The sequence below is a fragment of the Haplochromis burtoni genome, unplaced genomic scaffold, assembly GCF_018398535.1.
Source record: "Haplochromis burtoni strain Fernald_Lab_line unplaced genomic scaffold, NCSU_Asbu1 Contig_125, whole genome shotgun sequence".
Classification (NCBI taxonomy): domain Eukaryota; kingdom Metazoa; phylum Chordata; class Actinopteri; order Cichliformes; family Cichlidae; genus Haplochromis; species Haplochromis burtoni.
The window spans coordinates 384,493-407,935 of NW_024582486.1; the positions used below are offsets into that span (position 1 = coordinate 384,493).

At 38.2% G+C, this 23,443-nt stretch overlaps 3 protein-coding genes across 3 annotated transcripts in view; 2 read left to right on the forward strand and 1 right to left on the reverse strand.

Moving 5' to 3' along the window:
- The first annotated feature begins 568 nt into the window (after positions 1 to 568).
- tbc1d20 (TBC1 domain family, member 20) lies at positions 569 to 7,468 on the forward strand. The gene is made up of 8 exons (XM_005929744.3): positions 569 to 1,012; positions 1,135 to 1,320; positions 1,441 to 1,521; positions 3,231 to 3,417; positions 3,584 to 3,685; positions 4,339 to 4,480; positions 4,986 to 5,164; positions 5,323 to 7,468. Exons 1-8 carry the CDS (start codon positions 961 to 963, stop codon positions 5,585 to 5,587), a joined length of 1,194 nt encoding a protein of 397 aa, XP_005929806.1. The 5' UTR covers positions 569 to 960; the 3' UTR covers positions 5,588 to 7,468.
- A 598-nt stretch (positions 7,469 to 8,066) lies between these two features.
- rbck1 (RanBP-type and C3HC4-type zinc finger containing 1) lies at positions 8,067 to 15,433 on the reverse strand. Its single transcript, XM_005929746.3, has 12 exons — positions 15,107 to 15,433; positions 14,589 to 14,733; positions 14,174 to 14,270; positions 12,372 to 12,570; positions 12,107 to 12,249; positions 11,821 to 11,994; positions 11,185 to 11,345; positions 10,339 to 10,435; positions 9,968 to 10,147; positions 9,778 to 9,876; positions 8,928 to 9,071; positions 8,067 to 8,789 (listed from the first exon to the last, which is right to left on the reverse strand). Exons 1-12 carry the CDS (start codon positions 15,144 to 15,146, stop codon positions 8,709 to 8,711), a joined length of 1,560 nt encoding a protein of 519 aa, XP_005929808.1. The 5' UTR covers positions 15,147 to 15,433; the 3' UTR covers positions 8,067 to 8,708.
- A 546-nt stretch (positions 15,434 to 15,979) lies between these two features.
- The window catches only part of necab3 (N-terminal EF-hand calcium binding protein 3), a 41,858-nt gene continuing 34,394 nt past the window's right edge, over positions 15,980 to 23,443 (forward strand). The window contains exons 1-2 of the mRNA XM_042224023.1: positions 15,980 to 16,291; positions 20,809 to 20,833. Of these exons, the coding sequence (XP_042079957.1) occupies positions 16,169 to 16,291; positions 20,809 to 20,833 (148 nt within the window). The 5' untranslated portion in view covers positions 15,980 to 16,168. The remainder of the gene's footprint in view (positions 16,292 to 20,808; positions 20,834 to 23,443) is intronic.

The window sequence follows — 23,443 nt, forward strand, 5'->3', positions numbered from 1 at the left end:
AGCATTAAATTAATTGAAAAGCATGACTATCTAGGACCACGTAAAATTTAGGTTTATTTTAATGTGATATTGGACACACATGTTATTATTTTTAAATAAATGAAACAGGAAGCACTGTATTGCATAACTATGGAAGTCTAGCCTAGTTAACAGTAATAACATCCTAAGTAATAAGTAGCTAGAATAGACTGCGGGTTTTTATAGCGTTGTATTTTTTCATCTTTGATCACATTTAATTCTTATATTTGTTATAAACGCATCCCATTCCAAATTAGGCCTGCTTAAGTTTATCATTTACTTAAAAAAAGATTTTAGACAGCACCACAATCTCTCAGAATTGTTTATCATTTTTATTATTATCATTATAAATTGGTTGTTAAGTCATAATTTTATATCAAGGAAAATACTGTTCCACACAGTTTGCAGACAGTTCTAGTTTATGTATTATATAAACCCGGTAGATAAGTATTGCCTGATGGTTTTTTTTGCTAGCGTTTTCCTGTTTCTAAAGTTTCGTTTCTTTACAGTAAAAATTGGGTCGACCCCTCCTCCTCCTCTTCCTGCTTTTCTTTCCTGCTACGTCATCATTCCGTATGAGCGGCTAGGCTAACTGTATCAGCTGTATACTTGGTTGCTTCCGCCAATGTAAACATGTAGCCGGTTTTTCGATTTAATCCAAGTGCTGGTAGGCGGTTGTTAACCTGTTTGTCAGTGGTCCCAGCAATGATGGCTGTGTTCCTAAAAATAGCCGCTATGGAACCAGGGCAGTGTAGCGCGAGCTTAGTAAATAGCTAACACTGAATAGCTAGTTATCTACCAGGCCGTGTTTTCATGGGGCTAGCATTGGTAATTAAACAGTTTTTATTGACAGCCACGAAAGGCTAAATCGGAGTTAGCAAAAACTAGGGAGAATGGAAAGTAGTGCTATCTAACGAGGACGCATCAAGACGTACAGACACCATGAAGAAGTCTAGAAATGTTGGAGCATCGTCGCCAGTGAATGGAAAGCAAGGTAACGGTCGCTAACTGTGTCATGTCAACTGTTTGAGTACACTTCGGGGCGCTTTGCTAACAAATAAATAAACAAATGTGGGAACATAGCTTCTAACAGTGAAACGATGTTGTCTGTTCCAGACTGGGACACCAGACGGAAGAGGAAAATAGCGGATATCACACAGGCACTGAGTGTGAGTCCAGTGGACGTAGCAGCTCTGAGGAGGATGGCTATCAGTGAAGGAGGACTGCTGACCGATGAGATACGGTGCCAGGTCTGGCCTAAGCTCCTCAACGTCCCCCTTGATGTCTTGAATCAAGAGCCAGGTATTATAATTGTTGACGATATGCAGTTGCGCGTCTCGCCTCTTTTTCACCTCCTAATACAAAGGCTAGCAGTCAATGCATCATACAGTAATTGCTGGTGGCAACATTTTCATTTTTCAGACACTGTAGACCGAGAAAATAACAAAGACTACAACCAGGTGTTGCTGGATGTCCAGCGTTCACTACGGAGGTTCCCACCTGGTGAGTGACCAATCCATGGCCAATTGTGTCTACATACACACACTGTAGACATTATATAGAGTGACTGTGTATCATTTCTAATACAACTATAAATTCCTCCAGTTTCTTCACTGCTTTTCCAATTCATGGATTGTGGGGGCTGAAGCATATAAGTGCGCATGCGCCATTAGCGTGCTGCCTGCTGTAACCCTAATTTCCCTCGGGATGAATAAAGTATTCTGATTCTGATATCCCAGATGTTATGGGAAAACTGAACTGGGTTGGCAAATTCTACTTGCAAATCTTGTATATTTTTAACCTTTGCTGACATGGACACAGGGTCACCATCATTCTTTATATATTATTGGCCTTGTAGTGGGTTATGGTGTAAATGGCTAGAAGTTTTGTTGAGAAATGTTTTAATGTTTTGCCCATACATTGTTGACAAAACACTGTTTCTTCCATTGTAACCTTTTAAATTAGGTAGTTATCCACCTGAAAAATAATCTGCATTTAATATTGTAATTATCAATGCAATATGAAAATGGCTTTGCTGCTACTAGCTGATATAGTGGCTTTTGCTGGTAGCCACTTGGCTTTGTTGCAGCTATATCTATTGCTCTCCACTGCAGGAATCTGTGGTGGTATTTTCTGTAAAAAAGAATGTCTGCAACATGGTCAGAGCTGTGGTCAAGCTATTTTATTACTGCATGAAGGAAAGCCAACACACATCACAGTTCAGTCATTCCAGCTCTGACCTTGGGACATCTCAGCTCCTCTTTTATACCTTCACACACAACTCTGTGTATCTTTTAGTTACAGCAGATTTCTGTCCCACGGGATGTTACTGGGGAGAGGGCAACTCCCACTATCTTTTCCCAGGAAGCTCCTGGCACTGGTCAGCTAAGGAGTTTCGTCCTTCTACACCCCAACAGTTAGCAGATAACATAGTGAAACATTGTTAAGCAAAGCAGTTTTTCACCATGTCATCCTGACACATATTCATACTTCGGCTAAGCCTACAAAGGCTATACAAAAATCATACAGTGAAATTCTAACCACCTACATCTAAATGTAATAATAATAATGGATTGCATTTATATAGCGCTTTTCTGGGCATCCAAAACTCTTTACAATTCCACTATTCATTCACTCTCATTCACACACTGGTGGAGGCAAGCTACAGTTGTAGCCACAGCTGCCCTGGGGCAGACTGACAGAAGCGAGGCTGCCATATCGCGCCATCACCCCTCTGGTCATCACCAGTAGGCGGTAGGTGAAGTGTCTTGCCCAAGGACACAACGACCGAGACTGTCCGAGCCGGGGCTCGAACCGACAACCTTCTGATTACAAGACGAACTGCCAACTCTTGAGCCACGGTCGCCCCAATAAATGTGAGGGTTAACTAGATTTTTCCCATTACAAATCCAATTCTCAAACCAAGACAATTGAGAATTCATAGGATATACTCAAACGACATGCACTGAAATTGCTTTTCCATCTTTTTCAGCTAAATAAACTTTAGTTGAAAGAGCTACTATGGTGGTTAGCCCAACTCCAAATTTGAATTACATAGTTATTATTTTTTTAGTTGTGGAGACATTTTGAATGCCAATGTAAGCTAACAGCTGTATTTTATTTGAAAAATGCTGAACGGGCTGGTCTATTTAATTTTGAGCACTCAATGCACTTTCGATTCATATAGCGCTATTTTGGCTATGCATGCATAGGTATGCCAGATGAGCAGAGAGAGGGTCTCCAGGAAGAGTTAATCGACATCATCCTCAGAGTTCTGCAACGTAATCCCCAGCTGCACTACTACCAAGGATACCATGACATTGTCGTGACCTTTTTATTAGTTGTGGGAGAGCGTCTTGCAACTGCTCTAGTGGAGAAGCTCTCCACACATCACCTCAGGTACTTATCACAGACAAATGAATCTACAGCAGGTTATTTTCTCTGCTACTTAATCTTCCACTTTTTTTTGTATTCTCAGTCTGTCCTTATTGCTTTGTGCTTCAATAAAAAAATCATACTGTGAGGTATTAAAAAAAAATGCTGTCTGTCTTATTCTCTTTCTCAGGGACTTCATGGATCCCACTATGGACAACACAAAACACATTCTTAACTATCTGATGCCCATCATTGAAAGGGTCAACCCTGAGGTGCATGACTTCATGCAACAGTAAGATTCACTCCTATTCTAGTGAAAGTAGGCCAAATGGGTTTTGTTCTGCATTAGGATACAAGAGGATGTTAAACCTTGCATTTTTATTTTTTAGTGTGTTAAATGACAAGCCTGAGATTGCATATCCAACTTTTAATATTAGCTTCTTAAATTTACAGTAAAGAATTGTGCATGCAATAGTAATTTTTTTGCTTTAGACAGAAAATCTTTTAGCGTCTGTTGTAATGACAGTACATCATCATACTAATGATGATCATTAGTATGACCCTTTACTACTTTGGCATATCTACAGCGGTGTCTCCTTTAAACAGCTAAGGTTAATGTTAAAACAGGTACAACTATAAAATGAAAGCTGTTTTAAGTGAAGGAATGAAGGGTGACTGCTCTTACATCACACTGATCCAATTATGATAGCTCAAGTTTCAGTTGTAAGGCATCCACGTCATTAAGGCTGCAACCAAAGGTTACCATTACAGTTGGCCTTCATGTTTGATTTTCAGTTCCTGATTATATCATAAATATATAAAGTATATAAAGTTGTAGAAATTTCTGGTTGTAGGTGCTATATAGAGTACTTTAAGTGGAGCAGTTGGCAAACTAAATAGTTCTGTTTGTCATTGTAAGCTGATCTCATCACTTGTCATTTTAAGGGCTGAGGTGGGTACAGTCTTTGCTCTCAGTTGGCTCATCACATGGTTTGGCCATGTCCTGTCAGACTTCCGCCATGTTGTACGGTTGTATGACTTCTTCCTGGCCTGCCATCCATTGATGCCCATCTACTTTGCTGCTGTGGTGAGTTTCCTGTTTCCTGGTTTGTCTCTAAGAGACACTCCCCAAACATCAAGTTACTTTAACACTACATGAATTACATATTCTAAATCAGTGTAAGAATAAACCATTTATATAATCTCCATTTGTGCATATGTAAAGCTCATATTTTTTCACTGTGCAAAGGCCATTGTGACAGCTGAAGATATGGATAATGTTGTATTCATGAGGGTTGTGGAAACCAATTTGGTAATGGTTGAGCATTTATTGACATTATATGTGGCTAATCAATCAATCCCTTTATTAGTATTATCATTATTATTAGATCAATGCAGTGATGTCAGATCAGTTCTTCTTTTTAAGTTGCCCCTATTTAGTTTAATTTAGTCGGGTGTGTTATTTTAAATGATTACATCTCTAATGGGAATGGCTTCTTATTTCTGTATGAATGTATCATTGTTTTCCTTGACAAATATGCTGTTTACATCTCTATGTTTATATTGGTATGCAAATTGTATTTATGTTGTAGATCGTGCTGTACAGAGAGGAGGAGGTATTGGAGTGTGAATGTGATATGGCCATGGTTCATCACCTGCTATCCCAGATTCCCCAGGATCTACCCTATGAGACGCTCATCAGCCGAGCAGGAGACCTCTTTGTACAGTTTCCCCCCTCTGAACTGGCTAGAGAGGCTGCTTCACATGAAAGGTAAGTTCTTATAGTTATTTTAGTGGTATGAAACTGTCATCACTGATTTTTCTTATATACTAATGCTCACATTTTAGTTTCTTCTACTTCAAAAACTGCAGTTACTCACTTTCAATAAAACCTTTTTCTGTCTCTCTACATGTATCTGTCTCTTTAAGCATGGCAAGCTCTACCTTTAAGGACTTTGAACTTGCATCTGCGCAGCAACGACCAGACTCAGTTCTCCGTCGCAGACGCAGACAAAAGCAGGCTGCACTGGAGAGCTCAGGAGTGAGCTCTGTAGTTGCAGTGGCCCAACCTTCAGCAGCACGGCGGTTTGTTCGACTTGCAGTCATGGGTCTCACAGTGGCTTTAGGGGCAGCAGCTCTTGCTGTGGTCAATACTGCTCTTGAGTGGGCCCCCAAGCTAGACTTATTTCCTTGAACTGCTTTTCTTTTACACCAACACTCCATGTATTCTGTCCTCTACTAAATCAAGCTGGTGGGTCTGCTATCAAGAACCCTTTAATGGTTTAAACCACAAACCGCGGAGTCGGCAACACTGTCTGGGTGCACTCTCTAAAGTCGAGGATGTCTTTCTACTCTGTGTAGGGTTTGTCAGGCCTTTTTGCTTTGTAATTCCTGAATAGGCACCAGTGTAAATGCTGCTGTTGTTCTGAATTGAAGAATATAATGAAGAGACTATGTATAAGAACCATTATTGATGGTCATCACGAAAGCTTATTTATATTTAGTATTAAAATAATTTGAAGGCATTATCCTCACAGGGATTTGCAGAAAACTTGGCAGACTCACTACATTTGAAACTGCTGCCAGTTACGAGCGCCTGAGTGAATGTGTGTGTTTGTGTGTGTAGTTGAGTGTGTGCGCAATCACAAACCATTTGTAATCTATTTGATACCTGGACCAAATAGGGAATTCCTGAATTCTCGCTTTGTAAAATTTACTGTTTGTTAATTTTAAGGTAAGTAACTGTATAGAAACATGACACGCAGGCACTTTAAGGGTCACCATTTCATTATTTTTAGATCATTTTGTGTATTTCATTACCGGTAGTTATGTTTAACCCTTTCAGTAAGCGTATAAAGGTATCTTCTCTAAAGGACCGAGTATCTTTAACACATCAGCAGCTGTTACCCATGACTTGGTTAAATGAAACTGGTCTTACAAAAGTAAATACATTGTAGCTTACTTGAAGTTTTTGTTTGCCTAAACATATATTTGAGAATATGCCCTCGCAATAGAATATAGCTTTCATCGCCCAGGAAAATAGTATAAGAGTAGCTAAGTGATAACTTTTAAGTTATTTAATGCTTGCACACACACACACACCTGAAAATGAGTTTGTGTTTTGTGTACCCAAATAACTAGTTTATGTAAAAAAAAAAAAAAAATTCTAGAGAAGATGGTCATATCCTAATAGTTCCCACAATATGGTCATTCACCAAATGCCTAGTAACAGTAAATATCAGAGGTGGAATAAGTAAAATTAAGTGGATATTGCTGTCTTCTTATTAGCAGTATAGCAGACCTGGCTTGTACTGACTGCATTAGTTTTGTAAAATCACTTTGATTTGATAGTTGCTTTTACTCAGTTTGTTTGGAAGGGTGCTCCTTTTAGAGAAGTGCCTGGGCCTTCATATTAATTCTGTCTAATATTTTAGATTTATACATGATTTTTTTTTTGCTTGATTTATGCAGATCCTCCTTTTGTAAAGTGATTTGAGTGTAGAATTGGTCCACGGTACCAGATTGTTCCAGTCATTGACATTAAAATCACATCCTTAAATAAGAGATTTCATTTTAATAGGGTTTCGTTTATTGTCAGTCATTTGAAAACCCACAGTTCTTGTTTCAAATATCAGCCTTGAGTTCTTGCCCCCTACCGGGACACAGAACTGGTAGTCCTCTAAAAACTTCTTAATTGGGTGAAACTCATCAAAGTGATTTTATTTGATGCTTTTTTTCCTATGTGAAGCTGAAGGCTTGATGCTCCAGTGCTGTGCTGTGTTTGATTGGTTTATTGGCCTTGTATTGAGCCTCTCATTCAGCTGGTAAGGGATCTGCAAGCTGACTGAAATGAAGGTGACCTGGCACATGTCCAAGGATGCTCTTATGCTCCTAAGAGCTTAGTTGTTGAGCATTGTAATGCAGGACGTATCTGCACTCAGCGGTGTTCATTTATTTTCATTGCACTAAATGATTTATCTGCCTTTTATGTTTATTTTTGTTACTATTCGACTGTCTACTAATGTAAAGTTGTACAAGAGAATTCTAATAAACTAGAGTGAAAAGGTTTTATGCATTTGGATTCAGGCTTACGTTTTTATTCCGAATATTTTCTATGACTATATAGTGTGTTTTTCAGGATTTCTCAAATTCAGGTTTTAGCTGCCCTCTGACGGCTTCTGCTAGACCACATTAGCCTCAATTGTCCTTTGTGACTTCAGTTCCTTAGGCTTCTTAACATATTTAGATTAGTGCTATGGTTCTAATAAGAAATAATAATTAAGGATACAGAAGATGACAAAGTTGAACATCGTCAGATGCTTGAGCTGATCTTAAGCTCATTTTTTTAATCTGTTTAGATATGCAGTTGCATCATAATGTCCATATTTAAAATACATGGTGCTTCATGACTCAAGACATAGAATGTAAAGCCTTACAACAATCTTTAATGCAACATCACATATAATTTATGTGTAGTAATTTAGTTCCTGTAATTCTTTAGGAATTAATACAGGAATTAGTTGCAGAGAAAGACATTATACACATGATACTTTATAGCCATTAAGTGCATTAGAGCAATCTGTTTTTCATTATGAGTACATTCATTCAATGTAAACAAAAAAAAAAGTCTGATTTGTCGACTGAACAATCCCATAACCAGCCATTTATTTTAATAACATATCAAACAAAAACAGTAACTTTAAACAGAAAGTGCTGACCATTTATATTGGTAAGACCTTAATAGTACTTATAACCACAACTGCCCTGGTGTTTGATAGATAAAATTCTTAGTTGTAAAATAAATTAATGAAAAATATTGCTATTTATCATCAGACTTTATAGACAAAATAAACAAGAAAGCCCTTATCATGCACCGTCATCTTTGGAGTGCTAATATTATATACTGTATAAGCACAAGACCTTTTGCATCTTTGCTCAGAAAAGTAAAATGTTACCTCAGTATGCGTGTTCTGATAAATTCTGAGTCGAATCCAAACTCAAGTAAATAGTATCACAATTGGCTCATTGAACTAGAAGAAAGCAATAGCTAGAGATAAGAAGGTATTGTGGCAAAAAAACTCCAAGTATAACTGTTTTCCCCCTCACACTGTACTAACAACAGTTTTTAATACACCTGGATGCATTGCAAGCAAGATAGATGATGAGTTTTGTCCATATACCAGTGAAAGAGAGGGTGAAATAAATCAAACTACCATTAAATCGGAGATCTGAGCACGAGATGTGGTTTGAATTTATCCAGACAGTGTAATCGCTTTCACTGGAGGTTCTAATATGAGTTCATTAGTGTTCTTCCCTCAGTGACAGTTTTGGCAGTTAGGATGACAGGGCTGATTATTGACTCGACATCTACATCCACCAGTTATGTCACCGCTGCCCTGTAAAAAAGAAAAGAAAGAAATGAGAACCATGTCTCAGACACACAATAGAGAAACCTTTCTGAATATGTTTATCTATCTTAATGCATATATATATATTATTTTTTTTATTTTTTTATTATTTATTTATTTATTTACATTTGGGCCCCATCGAGCTTGTTTAGTGACCCAACAGATTTCTGTTTTGCACATCAAGCAGCAGATCCAGTCACATCCATCTTTTTTCTGGACAATGATGTCACACCGTGGGCATTTCATGGCTTCCCCATTCTGCAGCAGGCTCTGTAGTTGAATACAGTGAAACAGTGTGAAGTAGCCATAGAGAAAAATGCCTGAGAGGGTGATTTTAAAAAGTGCAGAAAAACATCAACATAATACAATTTATCCACTTGACTCAAAATCTGAATATAATATGATGATCTAACTTTGCTGTATTCCATAAAGTAAAGCCCCGTATCAATCCAATGCCTAAATCCTTGCCATAGCCTGCATATAAAAGATGGACCTAGCCACTGCATGCAACTAAACAGAACAGATACATTTACAGCATGTGTTGAATACCACAAGGTTATTAGACAGAAGGTGTTAAGAGTGCAACAGATCACCACAGCCCTTGTTTCCGCCACAGAGAAACAAAGGCTTCCCAAAGCTTGCTTCACCCTTAATAACGACACTAGTCTAAGATACACCTGAGGATTTGGAAACTGCCTCCTTAAGCAGCCATTAGTGAAAGAACATTTAATTGTAAAAAAAAATGACTGATTGTTCTATGATTTATTTTACAGGGTTAAGATTCTACAAAATTGCCTATTTGGTTTATTTCACTCTGGATAAGAGAAAAATTATAGTCCTTGATAAGAGACAATGTATTATTTTGTTTGTAATGTCATTTGTGTTCTGCTTCTTGATCCACATTGCTTTGCTTTGCCAGCATTCATAGATTTTCACTGTTCAGGGTAATTAACAAAGCACTTTAAAGTTGACTTACCTCCAGCATCTGTTTAGTTTTCTGAGCTGCTTCATCATTCTCTGCTCTTACACGCAGGTCATCCTGGTAGTCCTTGCAATTCATGTCTTTGTGGATGGCCTGAAAAAATATACGTCCTTTACATCTGGTGCCCTCTCTATTACACGAAATGAAACTTTGTTCAGTTAAGGTATTAACGTAACAAAGGTACCCTGCAGAGAATGCAGTTGGTTTCGTCGCAGAGTTCACAGTGAAATTCATTGACTTCATCCTCATAGATGCACCACCCACGACAGTTGGGAGTCTGACAGTGGAAGCTGTGCTCTGAGCGGCTCTCTGCAATGCTCAGACGCAACTCCAGAAACCGCTGGTGTTCCTCTTCCGTGAGCAGCTGGACCCAGGATTATACCATAAACAATAACAGAGACATATGAAGAGTAAGAGATTACATACTGTGTGGCTGTCAACATATTTGCTTCTCTTAAAGTTATTGTCTGTGTTATTTTTTGGGAAAGGTGATGTATGACTGTCAAACATAGACCATGTGAAGGTTAAAGTTGTGTCCCCGTGGCTTACACTCACCTCTTTGATCTCTCGGTCCAGTAATTTGCTGTCACAGTTGTCAGGACAGGACACCTCAGCATCTTGACTGTTTACTATTGTCCCTTTTAGACACTCCCTGAGTAATCACATACACGTCATTATATACATAAAATATTAAGCACAATGCACATTTTGCATACACTGACTCTTATTATTCAAAACGAGCATACATATGAAACACTGCATATGCATAAAGTTGATATACACAAAAAAATGACACATGTAGTTAAAATTCTAGGAGAAGAAGGTGTTTCGGGTCTAAAACAAGACTTGCACCAAGACATGGTTCAAAAAGATGCTTGAGGGGTACAGAATAAATTAGCTAAAGATTTAAATCCCACTGAAATGTTGTGAGTGAACCAGGCAGTACATGCAAGAAAACTCACCACTGTAGCCCATCTTGCCGAGCTGGCAGCCCATATGAGAAAGACTATTGCAGGGGCCTAGTTCTCCCCCAGACCATTTCCTGCATATTTCCCCTCTGACTCATACTACTAAAATGCCAAATCTTTTCTGTTTTGTTTTGTTTTTAAATAAAGGCTCTTTTTCAAAAGTCAGTTGTAAGTCAAGTGTGTCATGTAACTCCACTGTACAGTTAGTAGTAACAGTAGTAAATGCAATGGCTAGATTTGTACAGGCATCAAATTGATGATGACATTAGATGCACTTTGGTAAAGGACGTTATTGCGAAGGTCTAGCAGCAGGGAAGTTGGGATATGGTATGGGTGGTGTAAAGGTCAATGTTAGCTAATCAGAAAGTGACCAAGAAAGCAGACAGAATTTGATCATTTTTCTGTCATGTTACAAAGCTATTTTCTGTCATACCTGCAGAAGGTATGGAGACATTCTCTGAGCACGATGCCCTCTCCTGGCTGCAGATTACTGAAGCAAATTGGACAATCTGCCTCGTTGGCATTTGGGATAAGGTTCTGTTCTTCTGTTGCCAACAAGTGCAAATAGTTCTCTTCTCGTTCCATCCGCTGAGCCTTTATCACAGAGTAGCATGCGCAGCAGAGGTTCAGATAAACTGCATGACTCATTACAAACATAGTAATTTAGCTTTTCCCGAAGATAGAAAGTGAAAGCTGAGAAGTTTTATTGTGGCCCGAAAGTCCGCTCTCATTATTCTTTAATGGTAATGTGTGGCAAATCATCTAGGAATAATGCGTAGTTTAAAATGTGGAATTTAAACAAAAAAGTGACACAAAAACAAGATTTAATGAGTTAATTAAACTGATGGTTTTTCTCTTTCTTTCTGTCTGTTTCTTTTATAACAAATATACCGATGTTTTAATATAAACATTAAATTTTTCTTTAAAACCTGTCAAGCACAAATCTTATTTCCTATAATATTTCAGGTTTTCCCATGACCCCAGGTGATTAGGGTTATTTCACACATAAATGTGAGACCGTGTTAAAAGGATTTAATTTTAGCTGTTTTTTAACAAGCAGCACTTTTACCTGTTCGTACTGCATCATGGCAAGTGTTTCCTGCTGGATCCTCTTAATCTCCTCCTCATCTGGCTGGTAGATGTCAGGCACAGTGTATTCTGCTGGCCGTTCCCCTCCGCACATCTCACAGCCAGGACGTGTTGGCTTGTTCAGATATGTACACACTGAACAGGCCCATCCCAACTGCATGCACAAAGACATACAATGTTTATACATCTCTAAAACATGCACTACTGTATTTAAACAATTATACGTGCAGGCCCATTGCTAAAGCAGGGTCTAGTTGTGTTCTGACCTGAGGTTTAGGTGCCACAGGAGGCTTGGGTACAGTAGCAGTTTGGGCTCTAGGAGGAAGAGGAGGAGGAACTATCTTCTCACCACCACCTCCATCCAGACCTCTGGGAAACAGCTGCAGTGATTGCATCGACTCCATGATACCTAATAATATATTTTAATTGTATAAAACTTCAGTGTTACGGCATACTTTGCTGTCTGTATTTATCATAGCCAAAGCACTTCTTCTTATCATTCAAAAGGTAAGACAACTGTTTACTACTTACCATCTATACGTTGTTGCTCCTGGTCCAGGTTGTGCTGATGCCGTGTGAGATGAGCAGCATGGGCAGACCTGATAAACAGGAAAGCCTGGTCTCCACTATTTCGAATCCCATGGCTATATAATGTTTCCTGGTCCTGAGCTAGCCGCTTCCCAATCACCCAGCGCTGCAGCAGTGGGTGGAACCCAAAATCTTGGCTGATCTTTGAATATAAAAGAAAAGAAAAAGTAACTCGTCCACTGGAATTTCAATGTGGCTTAACAAAATGCAGTGAAACTTTAAAGACAATAACATAAGCCAGCTGGTGTACTACCACTTCCTAAAGAGTAATAAACACTTTAATGCATAGAAGACATCAAGAATGGTCAGGAGGGTTTTGATCTCTTGTAGCACTGTGGGGCTGTTTTTGTATGAATCGGTGCACAACTTTGCTACTGTGTGTATGTGGTAAGGTTACTATAGTTAACTAACACCAAACTGAAAACTAAAACTAGATGTGAAAAAACTTTTACCTAACTAACATTTAAAAAAAATAATACATACTAGACTTTGGAAAAATAAAACCAACTGAAATGATTTTGTGAACTTGGAACATGAACTCAAATGAAATAAAAAATAGAAAAGAGGAAACATCCTTAGTTTTAGTATTTATTCGTTTGGTAAAAATGTCACGGCCAGGCGGATCAGCTGCACGCTGATCAGCTCTCTCTCTCTCTCTCTCTCTCGCCGGCGCGAAACTCACTGTGGGTTCACGCCCTTGGCCCAGGCCCTCGACAGATAAGACACCTGGGTCTCATTAAGACGATCAGCAGTTAAACCAGGAGGCGACTGCTGTTCATCGCTGGATCGTTGTCTACCATGCGTTAGTGAAGCCAAGCTACAGCAAGTCTAGTTAAGAGTATTTTCCTTTGTGTGTCGTACTTAACCCTGACTCCCTGCCTACAGAGCTTCCTGGATTTTCCCCTGTGTGATTTCTGTGTGGCAGTGTCGGAGTGTGAGCCTGTGATCGTTTGTGTGGATGATCTGAAGAACGCGTGCTTCCCCCCTGGACTTCCCTGGAGACCCCTTCTTCCCTCACTCAGCTGTATATAGCACCCCCCGCACCTTCTTGTATATACACCAGGTGAATTGTAAATAAATCCTTCTTGTGAGCATCAGAACCGGAGTCCTGCGCTTGAGTCCTCCTCCAAACCGTAACAAAAAATTTGTTATCACAGCTTGGCTGAGGAGACTTTGATGAAGATGTTTATTAAGACTTTGGATATCTACAAGAATGAGTCAACTGTTTGAAAAACGTTTTGTGTTTTTAAGGTAATAGGATACTTACAATCTTTATAATACTTATAATGACTTTCCTAACTTTTACCTTTAGTGTATACGTGCTAGACAATAAAACAGTAAAACTAACAGTGAAACTTCTAAAAACGAGACTAAAATTGAAATGAGCAAACTCACTTTGGACACGAAGTCTGAAATAAAGCTGAATTTAAAATAAAAATAGAAAAGACTGCTTGCTGATAAACACTGATATAAACAATACTGAATTGCATTTAGGGGCAAGGCTTTACTGACAAATGATACACTCCATGATACACTCACTGCATTATTATGAGTGGTGCATGAATATTTTTGGTTACAAGAAAACTTCACAAGTAGCCTTTAATAGATCATAGCTCAGCTCCATTTTAGGTTTTATATGTGTAATGTATCATAGGTTGGTAAGAAAATATTTACGTAAAAAATAATAATAATAAAAGAACAGAAGAAAATTGCCTCTTGTGTTGCGTATGCTTTCACATCAGTACCTTGTCTTTTAATTGTGCAATTGTCATGCCAGTAGCAACCTCAAGAATCACAGGGATATTGACTTCTGACTGTCCATCCTCCACTCCAACCTTCAACCTGTAGAACAGGAACAACAGAACATGTCAGCCCTCTACTATTTTCACTTGAACATTCATGTCCATTCATTCGTGTTCTTATTTTGGTATTTCCAGCATGTAACCACAGACAAACAGTCATATATGCATATGTTTTGTTTTTTTGGCACTTTTAATTCTTGTTTACATTGCATGCTTCCAAATTAAAACAGAGATCTAAAAATAAAAAGGGGAACTCTTCCCCCATAAACAGCAGCGTCTGTGGTATTACTGTCATGGAGGCATTTTAAGAAACAGGGAAGTACACACAGGCATATCCCCACACACTGCTGTGTCCCACCTTATGGATTCCTGGGGGTAGATCTGACTGTTGATGTTGACTGACACCCGGACGGAGAGCTGAGTCAGCCTCTGGCACAGTTTAGCTGCTTCTTCAGAGTCCCCGCTGCTGAGGGCTTCAGTCAGAGACCGGGCAAGCTCCTCCGCTTCATCGCGAGCAAAGGAAGAGGGGCGTCACGTGACTTATTGTCAGCATAACTCGTTTTTCTTTAATTCTTCGTATTATCAATTGATTTCTTTCTATCCTCTATGCCAACATACACGTACGTAGCAATGGTAAATGAACATTACGAAATTGATAGTGGCTTTTCTGTTGATTTTGACAATATAAAGCGTTGAGTCTTACCAAAACAACAGTGACACTTTCACAATCTCTACACTAAGAAATCGATAGCAAGCAGTGACACACACAAAACGCTTTCTGTTTTACTAGGACAGCTCTGAGATCTTATAAAACGTAGTTGTCAAGAAGTATTTGGAGTCTTCATAACAAAATCGAAAGTTAATTGAGCTGCTTACCCTCAGTCAGATCGACCCTCGGTGCCACCTCTGAAGCCATTGCTACACGGGAGGTAATAAAATTATTAAGCTGCTTGGCAGCTGTAACGAAACACAGCTGCCTTTAAAACTATTTCAGGCACTACTTCCTCAGTCCTCATCCGACAGAGCCTTTCCAAGTTCGTCTTAAGGTTAAGAAAGGCAGCTATAGGGCCAAAGAGAGCCAAGTAGAAGTCAGAAGTACCACTCTAGCGTCGCTTTCTCACTTCTCAGTCCCTGTCAGGTAGAACGGAAAGTGAAACTGACTCACGCTCAGGAAGAGATATTTTTAAAGGATCGCTTTGGAATTTATTTCGCTCCACCCCTCGTTGACACTTTTTTGTTCCTCTCTAAATCAGTTAAATGCATTATTTTAAAACTAAAAACCACACGAATAAGTCCAAAAATAAATAACAGCCGATGCATGAAATATAATTATAAATTCACCCCCTTTAAAAAACAACAACAAAAAAAACCCCATCTGAAATAGTGACTTCTCGCATCCAGCAGATGGCAGTGTATGTCAAAGGCTGAACTCATTTTAACATTCAGGTTTTACAACTTTGGACCTAATATTTAATTCAGATTAATTACATTCGCTGTATATTTAACTTAAGAACAATGGAAGCCCTTTAAAATAAGTCCTTTTTATCAGTATTAAGATCTCTGGCGATGAATGAGCACTCCGAGGGCAAGTTGGTCGTATATTGCAGCTCTAGTTTTAATACTGTGTCTTTGCGTTCAAACCGAAAAAATAAAAAGATATACAAAGGGTTATGGGAAGATAAGAAGCTTTAGTGATGATCAGTTTAATCCAGATGCTGATAAACGAGCCAATCACAGCGGCTCCAGCAGGAGGGGCTGGCGGGTCTGTTCAGCTGCGCACCACAAAGTTGCAGAGCGTCCCCGAGTCCCCGCCTGCCTGCTTGCACTTGTCATCTCTCGCACCTGGAGCCCTAATCTCGTCCATAGCAACATCTTCATTTTACTTTAGCCTTCTAGACTTCAACAGTTTGATTTAGACGTGTTTCGTTGCGGTCGAAGATGCTGGCTTGTACAGAGATGATCACTATGTGCCTGCAGTCGGCCAAACAGAAGCATCTTCGGGCTCAGCAGCAACAGCAGCCGCCGCACAATGCCGGACAGGGGCTTACTATTTTTCATGATGTGAGTGGATCCGCTCTCTTACTCATGTATTAGTGTTACTGATGCAACACATTGTTGACGCTTTTGCTTTTCATTCATTTTTCTTGTATTTCTATATTAACTGTAAATCTAAATATATTCATTGTTCAAATAATATTAGATTGAATGAAAAAAAAAAGAAAAAAGAAAAGAAAAGATCTGGTCTGAGTTGATATAGTGCTGCAAATTTAAATGTTTTTTCTCTCTCCCCCTTATTTACTTATTACTTTCTAGAGAATTTAGTGGAAATGAAAACTGCATCGTTACAGTATTGTTTATCAGATGTTGTGTGGTGTGCGCCTCGCCATGTACGCGCGTGTGCGTAGGAAAGTAGGAAAAGCTGCAGCTGCAGCTGCTGTCTCTGCATGATAAATTAAGCCCCCAGTCTGACAGGTTTAGGGACTGCTGGGGGTTCTCCTCTTTTTGTTACGCACAGATGCAAACACTTCTGGGCTTTCAGAGGCAATACGTGCATAACAGTGAACCTATTCAATATATATGTATTAAACAAACAAACAAACTAAGTGATCAACTCAAAAATGGTGCTATGATTTATAATGCGCAGCTTACCCTAAGTTGTGCTCAAAACAGTAACAGCCTTATTAACCTGCAATGCTGCCATAGAAACCACCATCCAGCTTGTCATCTTGTTAGAGGTTAGCAGACCAGTGATGTTTCCAAATCTGAGCTCTCACTAGCTTGAAGCTTTCCATTTCCCTTTGACTACAACCTTGTGTAGACAAGGACATTACTTTTGCAGAAATGTCTATTTAAAAGTGTGCACTGTCCCTGAATGGGGTATGTGATTGAAGTGCTTCTCATATTCAGTCTTCGGCCTTGAGCTTTTCTGTTGACTGAGCACTAACACACAAAAAAGACCATTCAGCTTGACGGTTCTATGCTCAAAATATAATTATGCTTAAATTGTTTAAAACACTGTGTGTAGGAGACAGTACTGAATACAATAATAATCAGTCTCAGTCAGAAACGGACATGCTGTCTTGAATTTAAGTGCCATGTTGCTCTGTGCATTGCATTTTTCTCCTGATTCTTTCTTTTTATTGCTTTCCACCTTTATTTGGTGCAGAAGCACCATGTTCCAAGACTGGAAACATTCCTAGCTGTAGATTGACCAAATATTCCCCTGGGACAGCTGAGAGATTTTAAGAATTTTAATCTTTTGTGTTGGTTTGACATTTCCATTAGTACAGGTTTAAGTCTGCATAAAGATTTTGTGTTCCTAAAGTAAAAGCGAGTAATGTGAATCCTTTGTTATTGCAGTGCTACCTACTGATTTTCAAGTGGTTACGAGACATACACAACAGAATGACAGGGGATTAATGACTAAATGCTAATTGATTCAGAACATTTTGTAATTGCTTGTAACAATTAAACTGATTTATTATAAAAGCACGTTGCTTGGTTTTGCATGCAACATATAAGCTTTAATTTGCAGACAGATCTGCACATCAGTGCATCAATTGCAGGATACTGAGCCAGTCACTAACATTAGAGATGCAAAGATTGCAACAAATCAAAGAAAAAGCAAACCTTTAAAAGTGACTGATTGTGCTAGGGTTGTATGAGGCTGTTTCATCATTTACATTGTTGGCTACTCTTCTTAGAGTCTTTGTTTTGTGAATGCAGCAGGCCTGCTTTTCTTAGGCTTTCTTGATTCCTGGCACTTATTTCTGCTTCTTCTCTTCTTTTGCTGCTACTGAGAAAGAAAAATATAATATTTTGGATTGTCACAGAAAGTAAATCATCTGGCATTTACTAACAACAAAGCATATTTATTAGGGTTGTTTTGGTGATGTTATGTCTTTTTTATTAAGCATTGTACCAAGTGGTGTGAAAGCAGAGCCTGAGATAACCCACCGTCTTAATACCCTCCACCATGACATCAGAACAGCAACACAATGGGAAGCAGGTCTGACCTTTCCTGGGCTTGCTGTAAATGATGCATTATCGTCTCCTGACACCGGAGAGTCAAAAGCCACAGCCAAACAACAAACACATTTAACGCTATACCTGATCTTCCTGGAATAGAGGAGGAGTGGAAAATGTTGGCTAGATGGGTCACAGTGCCAAAGTGAAAAAGAACAAGCTGCTGACTGAGATTGTGCAGTGACAGAACCCTAAAGCCGGTACAACATCAAATTTGTATTCATGTAAGATAAGTAGAGTGTTCTGATTGTCCTTTCTATGTGCAATCCAAGTGCAATGTTGCTTTTAATAGGATGAGGAATCAAAAATAGAGCAGCCAGTGTTTCGTGAAGTGAGTCGTTATGACCCGGCTCTTGTTATAAGTCAGGATTGAAGCAGTGGAGAGACAGACAGACACACTGAGGGCACAAGTGCAAACCTTGAGCTTGTTGACCTATAGCAAATTAAAACGAGGACCAGATTCTGCAGGATTAATAAACAGTAGGTCAAAACCAATGAGCACGGCAGTTGTGCTGCTTAACACTGGACATAAATGTCTCAGGGAGTGAAAGAGAATCAATAAAAGAGAACAAATTACCAATCTGTTGTTTTCATTGCAGATCTTGCATTCAAACTCGCTTAATGAAGCTATTGTTTTCTGCTCACCTGAATGACAACCAAGCTGCACACAGCTACAAATGCACATATATGTTTGTTTGTGTGGCTGCATTAATATTTGTGAAATTCTTATTATAGTGCACAGATTAAACTAAAATTGGTTTAAAAATCTAAGTTTCATGTTCATATTTTCAAGACACACATCTCAGTGCACAGTAGACTTGAGTTTTATTTGATTGTGTATTCAAACGCTTTGAAAAATATATTTAGCCTTCACAATAGTTACTTTAGTCGCTGTGTTGTGGCTGTGATCTTTAAATCTAGATCTAAAGCCCTGTTTTACCGCTGTTATTTATTGATGGTGTGTTGGTATAGCTTTCTGTTTTGCTTCTATTTTATGTTGTTTGGTGAAGCCAAACAGTCCACTTTCTATTTTCTGGACAATAATGTTTTCACTGAGCTAAAGAAAAAAGAAATGAAACAAGTAGATTTTTACATGTTGACCAAAAAGCAACTCTTTTTCTCAAAGCAGTCGCACAGGCTTTACAGGATCAACCCTGAGCTTTATCCTGTTGTGTGGACATTTGTCTTTTGCGTGTCAGAAAACAAATGGCTTTCCTCAGTTTTAGTGATTTTTCTACTTTTAGTGAATAATCTATACTGTTGATTTTATCTGATGGGTGTTTTTTTCAGCTTGAGAAGTGGGCTTTTTATAAGTTGTCATTACTGGTGGTTCAAAACTCAGCTAAAAACAAGAAGATTCTATCTTTTTTTAAACTCCATAACAATTATAACAGTAACTACTATCAAACACAGACCAGTTATATATATATATATATATATAGATATAGATATAGATATATATATAGATATATATATATAGATATAGATATAGATATATATATATAGATATAGATATATATATATATATATATATAAAACAAAATCTGTATTTGTTTTGGTGTTTTTTGCTGCAGCTGAGTGATGTGGTGTGTGCAGTCATAGTTTTGTCTTCGTATAGTCATCATTGGTGTATTAAATAATACAACTGACGTAAGTGCTCCATCCGCTACTGTTAATTCAAGCCAGTTTTGTACATGAGAGTCCCCCACGGGGAACAGAATGGAGGAAGCCAAATCTATTAAGATTACACAGCATTGTTTATATACAGCGCAGCATCGTTGTGATTAGACTGATAATCCATGAAATGGCTTCAAACGAACATTGTTACCGCGTTATAAAACTGATACGATGGCTATGTTGAAGTAAGCAAAACAGTAAACTAATGCAGGAGCAGGGCTTTGTTTCTGCTTTTCCTGCTGTCAAATGTTCAGATGCTCATAGTGAAAAAATGATTTAGTGAAAGGTGGACTTCTGTGTTGTTTGCAGACAAAGCTGCATGCCAGAGAAAATAAGCTGCAAGTGGATCAGTGTTTGGAGTCCCCATTATTTGTGACTTACTGTTACTCTTGCATATTATTGCATACTGTATATTTAACAAAATTGTGTATAATACATATAGCAAATGATTATCCTTCTTACTACCTACCATATTGGCCCTCCTAAGAAATTAATGAAAAAGCATCAGTGAGTCAAACAAATAGACGATAAACATAGTGTGGTGTTACCGTACAATTATCACTTCTGAAGTAAATGACTGTTTACTTTAGAATGATAATTGTTCAACCTATTTTAGAACTGACACTATCAATTTGCTTTCAACCTAACATGACTCACTCATACAGAGTATAACAGCCTTTGTAAATGTCCTTCTTCTTGTCATCTTTCTAGTCTGTGCACCAGGATAAACGAACCGCAGGCGTTAAACATCCTATTGTGTTTTTGACAAACTGCCATGATTCTTAATAATTTACACCTGCTTATTGCAAGAATCCCTTCAGTGATCCTATGCTAGAAATAAAAACCATCCTCTCCCCCCTCTTTTTGTTTTCCAGATTTTCCGCAGAGCAGACAAAAACGGTGAGTAAACAGTACATAATATGCTCGGTGATGAATAATTTGTCACAATGCATGCTTGTTATTTCTCCACATCTTTCCCCTTGTTATTATGCCCCAAACAATCTGGATGGAGAAAAAAAAAGGGGGGGGGGGGGAATTTGCATGAATGACTCTTCAAGTGAATCTTCTTTCCTCTGCATGCTTGAATAAGTTTTTCCACCCAATTAAAATTATTCTGAGATTCTGGATTGTAGCCCAAACTTGGAAGAACATGCCACACAAAATAAAGCTTCTTCCTGTCAAACTGCATTGTTTGGGTGCTGCGGGTGCTGTTTACAAATTATTATGAGTCATGTTAACACAGCCGCAGCCAAGATATTTTTTCTAGCAACAAATTTATTGCCAAATGCGTACAGGATAGACTTCGTATTTCAAGAGTTGGACATCTGTACACATACCTATGTCTGTGTCATAATCAGTTGTTTGTTTTACTCATTTTACCTCATGGGAATGGCACAGTCTACCAAGAACTGTGCTACTTCACAATGATACTGTAGCTCCATACTCACTGTCGGTTAGCCGGATCAGTTTGGTCTGAATGCACAGTGAATGCACCTGTAGATGCCTCCTACGTCACACTGTATAGGGCTCTTAAGGGCACCTTGGGTTTGTAAAATTTGGCAGTGAGAAGATATAAGCATTGCAAGCGCTTACTGTAGTTGTTATTTGTGCCAGTAGCCCCGGGAGACTCCAGCATTAATGCATCAATATTATTGGTGCGTGATGTTTAATGCATTCAGCTAATTTTAATGAAATTACTTTTTGTTGTACAGACTTCCCCCTCAGATTGGTTCATTATAGTTTTCATGAGCAATTTTCAGGAAATTAGATTGAAGTGAAGCTGTAGCTTATGCAGTATTTGCTCTGGGATTATTAATAAATTAAGTAAACAGACAAAGATGACTGCAAAAGCGGCTGCCGTGTCTCTTGTATGTGTGTATGTCTCTTGTATTAATTACACCAGAGACTTGTTTTGTTGAGAAAAAATATTTTGTGATTTTGCTAAACTGATATTTGTCATTGTGTCAGATGCAATTTTTCTTTTTTTCATTGAGGCACAAAATGATCCATTTTTATTTTGTGATTGCTTTTGCCAGTGCAACAGAAGGCACGCATTTCTTAGTGTGCAAAGAGAGAACGCTTTTAGATTTAAGATTTATTTACAGACGAAAATACGTAAAAAGACTGGCTCACATCAACATCTACCATACTGGGATGCATCTTGGCATGTATTAAGTGCACAATCGATAATTTTAGGAAAGGCAAAGTTCTGATGGGTCAGCATTTACATTTTTTAGGCCCTAAAAGTGAAAACATAAATAATAATAATAATAATAATAAGAAGAAGAAGAAGAAGAAGAAGAAGAAGAACTGTCCTCTTTTTATGCTCCAACAAAGCTTTGTTTCTTTTTGTTAAATCATTTTTGTGTTTTTAAATAAACAGAACATTGAGACCAATGGAGTCATCTCAGTAATATATATTTTGTAAATTAGGTCAATCTAGTTATTTCATATCCCTTTCTTAAGCTACTCCCTGATTATTGCCCAATAATCAGGGAGTAGCTTAGAGTTTGGAGTCCAAGCTCTAAATAAATTTGTCATGGATGTTGAGGTAATTTGATGCAGGACCTCCAACAGTCAGCCTTGGTAGAGAAATTAGATAAATATTATAATAACAAACAAATGACTAATTTCCAGCTAAAGATTCTCCTCGAGAGTAAGCATGCTGTTAACCACTGTATCTCGTTTCTCTTGTGTTATTATGAAAGGACCTTTGGCTTCCTATCTTACTTTAATTTTCATGCTTTGCTTTTCAGTTTTTAAAGAGCTCTTTAAAATTATCATGAATTTCTATCTCAGTTGTGACTGAAATGCATTTCTACTTTATGTAGTTTTTTTACATTTAACTTTTTCAAGGGAGTTACTTATTCAAACATTTTTGTTATCAGAAACATGTCTACTTACTAAATGGTTTTGAACATTAAGGACTGCACATTTAGTCTGACCTATGATCAGGTTCAAAAGGTAAACTTTTGCTTGTCTGTTAACATCTCATACTCGGTTTTCTTTTTCTTTACCTCAATTCCAAATATCTTCTTCTGTTTTTGAAATGAAATCAATTGAATAGTCTTGGGTATATATTCATTTTTATTGTATGTATTTTATTGTTTTCAATATAGTACAGTATAGCATAGGATAGGATAGGCTAGGATAATTCCATCCATAATGTAAAATAATACCATTCATCTAACAGAATCAAATGCTTTTTGGCATATAGATTGTCACCAGAGCCCTATGATTGAGGAAAAAAACACATGTACAGCAGGTTCAGCACCCTTACTGCTCTGTAAGAGAGATATATTTATTTCTAACATCAGATGAAATAACATGCCAAAGCAAATCAAGAAGAAGTGCACATCAGTAGGACATTATTGCGTATACAGGGTCTACCTCCACACAACAATTACTTCTCAGCAGCTCTTAACAATCTCCTATGACAGGAATTTGACATTATGAATTGTTCTGTTGCTTCCAGCCAAATGTATTCTCTGTTTCGTTATAATGACAGAA

Excerpts from the sequence above, each read along its gene's own strand:
- tbc1d20 (XM_005929744.3), top strand. The coding sequence starts at position 961 with ATGAAGAAGTCTAGAAATGTTGGAGCATCGTCGCCAGTGAATGGAAAG. Across the intron at positions 1,013-1,134 it reads GCCAGTGAATGGAAAGCAAG|ACTGGGACACCAGACGGAAG; the intron begins GTAACGGTCGCT and ends TGTCTGTTCCAG. Across the intron at positions 3,418-3,583 it reads CTCTCCACACATCACCTCAG|GGACTTCATGGATCCCACTA; the intron begins GTACTTATCACA and ends TCTCTTTCTCAG.
- rbck1 (XM_005929746.3), bottom strand. The coding sequence starts at position 15,146 with ATGGCTTCAGAGGTGGCACCGAGGGTCGATCTGACTGAGG. Across the intron at positions 11,995-12,106 it reads CTGTGGCACCTAAACCTCAG|TTGGGATGGGCCTGTTCAGT; the intron begins GTCAGAACACAA and ends TTGTGCATGCAG. Across the intron at positions 9,072-9,777 it reads AAACTAAACAGATGCTGGAG|AGCCTGCTGCAGAATGGGGA; the intron begins GTAAGTCAACTT and ends ATTCAACTACAG.